Consider the following 8,414-nt stretch of genomic DNA (forward strand, 5'->3'; position numbering starts at 1 on the left):
TCGAGGGCAGGCAGGGTGTGGGCTGGTTTGTGACGCCGCCTGTGGTCGAATAGCCGACCAACTCTCGCTGTCAAGGTTTCGGGAACACAGGTCGACCGGTGCCCCGAGTAACAGTCAGGGAGGGGGGGGGGGTGCTGGTGGGAAGCAGGGAGAAAATGTATAAGGGGGGAGGGGGGCAAGGGGAGGGGGAGAGGGGGTAAGGGGGAGGGAGAGGGGGGGAGGCAAGGGGAGGGAGGCGAGAGAGAGGCAAGGGGGGGAGAGGGGGGCAAGAGGGAGGCAAGGGGGGGAGAGGGGCAAGAGGGGGGAGAGGGGCAAGGGGGGGGAGAGGGGCAAGGGGGGGGAGAGGGGCAAGAGGGGGGAGAGGGGCAAGAGGGGGGGAGAGGGGAGGGAGGGGGAGAGGGGAGCGAGAGGGAGGGGAGGGCATGGGGAGGGGAGGGGGGTGAGGAGGGGGGTGTGGAAGGAAGGGGGAGGTGGGAAGAGCGGGTGGGGGAGGGGAGTGGGGAAAACAAATGGACATTGACCCCTTTTTTGGACAGACTGTGAAATGAGCTCCCCCCCCGACCCCCGACCCCCACCCCACCCCCGGTTTAACTCAATGAATCCCTGGATTCGGGGGCTTGGTTCGGAAACGATGGACCCTCTCTCCCCGTCTCCCCACATCGCCGGTCCGAGGAGATGGCCTGTCCCCTACAGACAAGGAGGGGGTTGGGTTTCCCGGGGGGGGGGGGGGGGGGGGGCAAGGATCAAGTGCAACTTGACCCCGGTTACCCGGGATTGATCCGAGGGGAGGGGTCGCTCACAGTCACCCAACACATCCCACTGAATGGTGGGACAGGCTCGAGGGGCTGAATGGCCTCCCGTGTTTCCAACACGCTGGACAGGGTCATTGAGCGGGATTTTCCTGGGCTCTGGCTGGCACAACGGCGGGAGGCGGAGGGGGTTCCTTTGGAGATCTCCGGCCGTACTGGGAGGGAGGGGGTGGGGTAAGGGAAGGGGGGTCAGTTGATATTCGGCCGAGAGGGTCGAACGGGAATTGGCCGCCCGTTGACTTCAATGGAAATGGGGCGGAGAATCGCACCGGGCCGCCCGGGCGGTGGGCGTCTGTCTTTCACGGCGGCGCCAAGGCGGTCTCGGCGAGCCTGGGCTTTTGCCGTGAATCTCCCCTGGCGACCGGCCGGGACCGCGCTCTGCAGCGGGGGGCCGCCGGGCCGGGGGTCTCCGGCGAATCCTCGGCTATGACCGCCGGCAGCGAGCGCCCTTTCTCCTTCACCGGCTGCCAGCCCTCCCCCGCCTCCTCGCCCGTCCAGACAGCCAGCGACTCCACCTTGGCGATGCAGATGCCCGTTCCCTCTCCGGCCGCCTCCGGCCGCACCGGGGTCGGCCGGCAAACCCCCGGCAACGGCACGGAGGCGCTGGGGAAAACGACTGCCGGCACCTCTCCACCACGTGCCCCATCTGCAGGCAGCTGGCGGCCGTCAGATAGCTGACCACCTGCTTAAAGGGGAAGTCCAGTGCCCCGGTGTAGCAGGAGGAGAGCAACCGGGACAGCACCTCCGGGCCGGCGGCAATGGGGGGCACCGGGACCTCCCGGGAGGGGTCCATGCGGAAGCGGTCCCGCAGGAAGGGGGAGCAGGCAGCCAGCACCGCCCGGTGAGCCGGGAACCGCAGACCCTCGGCCACAATCGTCACGTCGCAGAAGCTTTCCTCTTGGCGGAGCTTGTCCATCTCCCTCAGCGCCGACACCTGGTGGTCAGGAAACTCGAACCGCAGGAGCTGGTCGGACTCCGCGCACAGACACCTGCCGGAAAGCACCACAGCCCGGTTAGCGATGGGGAACTCGGTATCGAGCCGCCGGCCGCGCACTTCGAAAGCTGCCCGGTGATGCCCCTCGCGGCGGAAGAGCTCCCCGCGGTGAATCTGCCCGGCTACTCGCCCTCCGAGTCAGGAGGCGGTGGGGTTCGAGCCCCTCCCCACCCCCGGCTCGAGAGGACCCGAGCTGGCACCTCGTGGACACACTGGAGACTTGGAGAAGGTGGGAACATTGGCAGCTTAAGAGGGAGGGAGTAAAGTAGAAGCCATGGAAACCACAGGGGTTCACAGCGCAGGATGAGGCCAATCGGCCCATGGTGCCTGTGCTGGCTCTTTGCGAGAGCAATCCCCCATTCTCTCCCCATAGTCCTGTATCAATCCCAAACTAATCCCACTGCCCCGCTCTCTCCCCATAGTCCTGTATCAATCCCAAACTAATCCCACTGCCCCGCTCTCTCCCATAGCCCTGTATCAATCCCCAAACTAATCCCACTGCCCCGCTCTCTCCCCATAGTCCTGTATCAATCCCAAACTAATCTCACTGCCCCGCTCTCTCCCCATAGTCCTGTATCAATCCCAAACTAATCCCACTGCCCCACTCTCTCCCCATAGTCCTGTATCAATCCCAAACTAATCCCACTGCCCCACTCTCTCCCCATAGTCCTGTATCAATCCCAAACTAATCCCACTGCCCCGCTCTCTCCCCATAGCCCTGTATCAATCCCAAACTAATCCCACTGCCCCACTCTCTCCCCATAGCCCTGTATCAATCCAAACTAATCCCACTGCCCCACTCTCTCCCCATAGCCCTGTATCAATCCCCAAACTAATCCCACTGCCCCACTCTCTCCCCATAGTCCTGTATCAATCCCAAACTAATCCCACTGCCTCGCTCTCTCCCCATAGCCCTGTATCAATCCCAAACTAATCCCACTGCCCCACTCTCTCCCCATAGCCCTGTATCAATCCCAAACTAATCCCACTGCCCCACTCTCTCCCCATAGCCTGTATCAATCCCAAACTAATCCCACTGCCCCACTCTCTCCCCATAGCCCTGTATCAATCCCAAACTAATCTCACTGCCCCGCTCTCTCCCCATAGCCCTGGATCAATCCCCAAACTAATCCCACTGCCCCACTCTCTCCCCATAGTCCTGTATCAATCCCAAACTAATCCCACTGCCCCACTCTCTCCCCATAGTCCTGTATCAATCCAAACTAATCCCACTGACCCGCTCTCTCCCCATAGTCCTGTATCAATCCCAAACTAATCCCACTGACCCGCTCTCTCCCCATAGCCCTGTATCAATCCCAAACTAATCCCACTGACCCGCTCTCTCCCCATAGCCCTGTATCAATCCCAAACTAATCCACTGCCCCGCTCTCTCCCCATAGTCCTGTATCAATCCCAAACTAATCCCACTGACCCGCTCTCTCCCCATGCTTTCTGTGGTTTTCGATAAACCCTGATTCTGTGAGATTTTGTTTCTTTCAGCATTTCATCCACCTAACCATTAACCCCTTAACGATCTGATTTACTGAGCTGTCGTTCAGCCCCCGCCCCCCCTCATTTTCTCACCTAATTATTTCCGTCCCTTGAAACTTTTGACTCTGTGCTGGGGAGGGGTTCACTTCAATGCTTGCCGGTTGCCCCCCCCCGGGGGCGGGGGCAATTTCCCCTCGGCGCGGAACCTCATCAGCAGTGAGCGAGGGGCCCAAAATCGAGGGTCGCGGCGTCTCCGCCGTCTCGCCAGGAGACGCGCGTTGGCAAATTGTACCCGGCTGACCCGGATGTCCTCGATATTGGAGGGCTGTGGGGGGGGGTCCATCAACGTAACCCCCGACCGACATGCGCACCCCTCCGTCGGGGATGGCCGGTCCACGAGGAGGGGGAGGGGGTGGAACCGTCCTCCCTGAACAGCTCAGCTCGGGCTTGGCCGCGGATGGAGGTTGGTCACCGAAGAGGCCGCGCGGCCTTCGAGTCGAGGCGAGGGGTTACCGCGGGAGAGAGGGAGGGGGAGGCGGGGTGAAGTTGGACACGGGCGGGGGAGGCAGATCAGTCGGCGCCCCCCCCCGGAGGACACGCTCGATATTCAGTTCAATTCGCAGAGCCTTACAGCAGAGGCCATTCGGCCCGTCGTGCCTGTGCCGGCTCTTTGCAAGTGCTGCCTATTGGGATACGCTGCGGAGAGACGCGTTCCCCGCCCGTGTCCGATTCCTCGCGCGGTACGCGGACGATCTTACCCGGGGTCGGACCGGGCGTCGCTCTTCCTCGGCCACTCGGCGATGTCGCCCGGTCCTCCGGCGGCGAGCTGCACGACCTCATCCTCCAGGGAGTAAACCTTCCGGTAAACGCCGTCCGAGCCGCCGCGGCTTTCGAAGAATCGGCGCAGCCCGGCGAGGCACTCCAGGGCGTGGGCGGCGGTGGGGCAGGGCGGCTCGGGCCCCTCGCTCTTGGCGCCCCGGGCCGCGCCTGCGTCCGTCTGCCCCGACCGGTCGAATAGCTCCTGGGGAACGCCGGCCGCCGGCTCTCCGGCCCCTCCGTCCAGGCGGGCCCCGCGGAAGCAGCCGGCGATCGTCCCGGCCGGCACGTCCCGCCAGGCGCAGGCCATCAGGTGCAGGGCGTCGAGCGCGGTGAACTGCCCGGCGAAGCCCCCCGCCGCTTGGCGGCCGCGGCACAGGTGCTCAAAGTGGCTGGCGATACCCCGGGGCCGGGGAGGGGCCGGGAGGCGGGGAGAGCAGCCGCACGTTGCCGAGAGCGGGCGGGCGCGCGGGGGGGCCGCGGCCCGCCTCGGCGATGACCGCCACCCTCCGCCCCTGGCGCCCCATCTCCCGGTCGAAGTCGGCCAGCCAGGCGGCAAAGCGTTCGGCGGTGAGCCCCTCGCCCCCGCTCAGGTAGTCGGCCGGCAGCGCCCGCGCGTCGAGCCCCCGGAGGCACAGCGGCTCCGGGCCCCTCCCCGCCACCAGCAGCCTCCGCTTGTCGCCGCCGTCTGCGCTGGCGCACAGCAAGGCCTCCAGAGCCCCGCCCGTGCCCCCGAGGCAGACGGCGGCCTGCGCGCAGCAGTAAACGTCGCCCGGGGGGTAGCCCCTCTGCGCGGTCGGCGCCCGTCCGCGCCCGTCCCCGCCCCTCCTCCTGCCCCGCGGGCCGCCAAAGGCGATGTTGTGTCTCATCTTGAACCGGGACAGCCAGCCGTTGCTCGGCCAGAATCCCTCGCGCCCCAGGGCGGCCGCCAGGCTCCGTGCCGCCTGCTTCATGGCCGGCCCGGTGACCGTCTCCCCGGCGGCGCGGGCCTGGCCGAACCACCGCAGCAGCGCGTCCTCCACCGGCGGCGCCTTCCCGTCCCGCCTGCGCTTGCGGCCCGGGTTGACGTGGTTCCGCCACTCGCTGACCAGCTGCTCCTTGTTCTTGATGATGCGGCAGATCTGGGGCTGCGAGACGCCGAAGCGCCTGCCCAGCAGACGCTGCGAGATCTTGGGGCCGCTCAGCGCCTCGATCACCTTCATCTTCTCCGCCAGCGTCAGCTCCTTGTTCTTGGCGGCAAACTTCGCCATGGCGGCACGGCTACCGGTCACCAGCCCCGAGCTTCGAGAGAACAGAGCGTCAGGAGCGTGCGTTACAGCAGCTTCAAACAACCGCGTCCCGCTGAACTCCCACCGGGCGCACGATAGTCCGGCCCCCCGCTGTCCCCGCCCACACACCACACACCCACCCTGGGCACGTTTGATTCTCAGCTGCCAGCCGAGCAAATCGCCCTCCCCCGTCCTCACCAGCCCAAACAGGGAGACCGTCCGGCGTCCAGTCCAGGTCCAGCCAGTGATCAAAAGGGCACAGCTTCAATATGGTGAACAGACCCCTCCCCCTCCCTCCATGTCCACTCCTCCCCCTCCCTCCATGTCCACTCCCTCCCTCCATGTCCACTCCCTCCCTCCCCCCTCCCTCCATGTCCACTCGCTCACCCCTCCCCCGCATGTCCACTCCCTCCCCCTCCCCCTCCATGTCCACTCCCTCCCCCTCCCCCCTCCATGTCCACCCCCTTTCCCCCTCTCCCCCTCCGCCCCTGCCCCTCTCCCACTCCCACTCCCGATTGGGCCCGGATGCCAAACACACCGGTCTGGTGTCTGTGATTGGCCGAATGGGCCATGAGTTGTCTGAACCAGGAGGGTCATCGTTTCCCGGGCTGGGGATCGGGGTCTTTTGACCCACCGTCTTCTAATATCAGGAGTTCCCACCCCCCCCCCGTTCCACGGACCTCCGGTTCTCTGTGTGAGCCGATGTTCCCCATCTCTGAACCTCAATGGTGAGTTCCAACTGGGCACACAGAACACAGAGGGCATCAGGGCCCAGCCCAAATCCTATCACCCAGTGATCACCTGGGATGGGAACCCTGGCTCATACCCTCCCCCATAACCCAGGGGCAGTGTCGCACATTGTGATCCCCCCTTCCCTCCTCCTCCTCCCCCCCTCCCTCCTCCTCCCGCCCCCCCCACTTCCTCCCGCCCCCCCCCCACCTCCTCCCGCCCCCCCCACCTCCTCCCGCCCCCCCCACCTCCTCCCGCCCCCCCCCACCTCCTCCCGCCCCCCCCCACCTCCTCCCGCACCCCCCCCACCTCCTCCCGCCCCCCCCCACCTCCTCCCGCCCCCCCCCACCTCCTCCCGCCCCCCCCACCTCCTCCCGCCCCCCCCACCTCCTCCCGCCCCCCCCCACCTCCTCCCGCCCCCCCCACCTCCTCCCGCACCCCCCCCACCTCCTCCCGCACCCCCCCACCTCCTCCCGCACCCCCCCACCACCTCCTCCCGCCCCCCCCCACCTCCTCCCGCACCCCCAACCCTGACAATCCCACCCAGACAATCCCACCCAACTAAGGTCCCTAAAGGTGATGAGCAGTGACACGAGCTGAGATTGTTCCCTAGGATATAGGGATGAGGGAAGTGGGGGTGGGGTTTGGGAAGGGGGAGAAGGGAGAGTGGGAAGAAGGGAGAGTGGGGTTACAAGTTCCCCACTTTGTATATCTGTCCCTTGGGTTTGCAGTGCAATATCGGGCACATGGAGCCTTGGTGCAGGGGCCCGAGAGCCTGCACCCCCCCAGCACCCTCCTACAGACTGCACCCCCCCCAGCACCCTCCTACAGACTGCACCCTCCTACAGACTGCACCCCCTGCACCCTCCTACAGACTGCACCCTCCTACAGACTGCACCCTCCAACAGACTGCACCCCCTGCACCCTCCTACAGACTGCACCCTCCTACAGACTGCACCCCCTTACAGACTGCACCCCCTGCACCCTCCTACAGACTGCACCCTCCTACAGACTGCACCCCTGCACCCTCCTACAGACTGCACCCTCCTACAGACTGCACCCCCTTACAGACTGCACCCCCTGCACCCTCCTACAGACTGCACCCTCCTACAGACTGCACCCCCTGCACCCTCCTACAGACTGCACCCTCCTACAGACTGCACCCTCCTACAGACTGCACCCCCTGCACCCTCCTACAGACTGCACCCTCCTACAGACTGCACCCCCTGCACCCTCCTACAGACTGCACCCTCCTACAGACTGCACCCCCTTACAGACTGCACCCCCTGCACCCTCCTACAGACTGCACCCTCCTACAGACTGCACCCTCCTACAGACTGCACCCCCTTACAGACTGCACCCCCTGCACCCTCGTACAGACTGCACCCTCCTACAGACTGCACCCTCCTACAGACTGCACCCCCTGCACCCTCCTACAGACTGCACCCCCTGCACCCTCCTACAGACTGCACCCTCCTACAGACTGCACCCCCTTACAGACTGCACCCCCTGCACCCTCGTACAGACTGCACCCTCCTACAGACTGCACCCTCCTACAGACTGCACCCTCCTACAGACTGCACCCCCTGCACCCCCCTACAGACTGCACCCTCCTACAGACTGCACCCTCCAACAGACTGCACCCCCTGCACCCTCCTACAGACTGCACCCTCCTACAGACTGCACCCTCCTACAGACTGCACCCCCTGCACCCTCCTACAGACTGCACCCTCCTACAGACTGCACCCCCTGCACCCACCTACAGACTGCACCCTCCTACAGACTGCACCCCCAGCACCCTTACACCCTCCTACAGACTGCACCCTCCAACAGACTGCACCCCCTGCACCCTCCTACAGACTGCACCCTCCTACAGACTGCACCCTCCTACAGACTGCACCCTCCTACAGACTGCACCCCCTGCACCCTCCTACAGACTGCACCCTCCTACAGACTGCACCCTCCTACAGACTGCACCCTCCTACAGACTGCACCCTCCTGCACTGTTTGTAACCCGAATGCCGGCGCCATTCTCAAACACTCCAATGCAAGAAATAAAATACTCACAGGGGAACTCTTCCTGTTGCAGTCCCGACAACTGGCCGAACAAACACTGCACCAGAGTCCCAGCAGGTGTTCCTCTGCCGACCGTAACCTCACCGGAGTTAAATGGTTTTAATCGGGTTTAAATGCCTCCCGTCCCTCCTTTTAACTGCCGAGCTCTCTGCTCTCCTGAAAGCTGCTCCTTGTGCTCCAGTCCCACAGGTGGACCTTCTTCGTGTGTTTTTTAAAAATGCATTCAGGGGA

At 64.7% G+C, this 8,414-nt stretch overlaps 2 protein-coding genes across 3 annotated transcripts; both read right to left on the reverse strand.

Annotated features, from left to right (window-relative positions):
* Positions 1 to 218: 218 nt before the first annotated feature.
* Positions 219 to 4,512, reverse strand: LOC137309289 (uncharacterized). The gene is made up of 2 exons (XM_067977546.1): positions 4,053 to 4,512; positions 219 to 1,798 (listed from the first exon to the last, which is right to left on the reverse strand). The coding sequence occupies exons 1-2, from the start codon at positions 4,418 to 4,420 to the stop codon at positions 1,267 to 1,269; spliced, it is 900 nt and encodes a 299-aa protein (XP_067833647.1). The 5' UTR covers positions 4,421 to 4,512; the 3' UTR covers positions 219 to 1,266.
* Positions 4,410 to 8,326, reverse strand: LOC137309290 (tigger transposable element-derived protein 3-like). 2 transcript variants are annotated; one of them, XM_067977547.1, is made up of 2 exons: positions 8,175 to 8,326; positions 4,410 to 5,391 (listed from the first exon to the last, which is right to left on the reverse strand). In XM_067977547.1, exon 2 carries the CDS (start codon positions 5,358 to 5,360, stop codon positions 4,494 to 4,496), a length of 867 nt encoding a protein of 288 aa, XP_067833648.1. In that variant the 5' UTR covers positions 5,361 to 5,391; positions 8,175 to 8,326; the 3' UTR covers positions 4,410 to 4,493. The 2 variants fall into 2 exon arrangements, with proteins under 2 accessions (XP_067833648.1, XP_067833649.1); XM_067977548.1 differs by lacking the exon at positions 8,175 to 8,326 and adding an exon at positions 5,577 to 5,666.
* Between the last annotated feature and the right edge of the window lie 88 nt (positions 8,327 to 8,414).

Source organism: Heptranchias perlo, unplaced genomic scaffold (assembly GCF_035084215.1).
Source record: "Heptranchias perlo isolate sHepPer1 unplaced genomic scaffold, sHepPer1.hap1 HAP1_SCAFFOLD_1577, whole genome shotgun sequence".
Lineage (NCBI taxonomy): Eukaryota > Metazoa > Chordata > Chondrichthyes > Hexanchiformes > Hexanchidae > Heptranchias > Heptranchias perlo.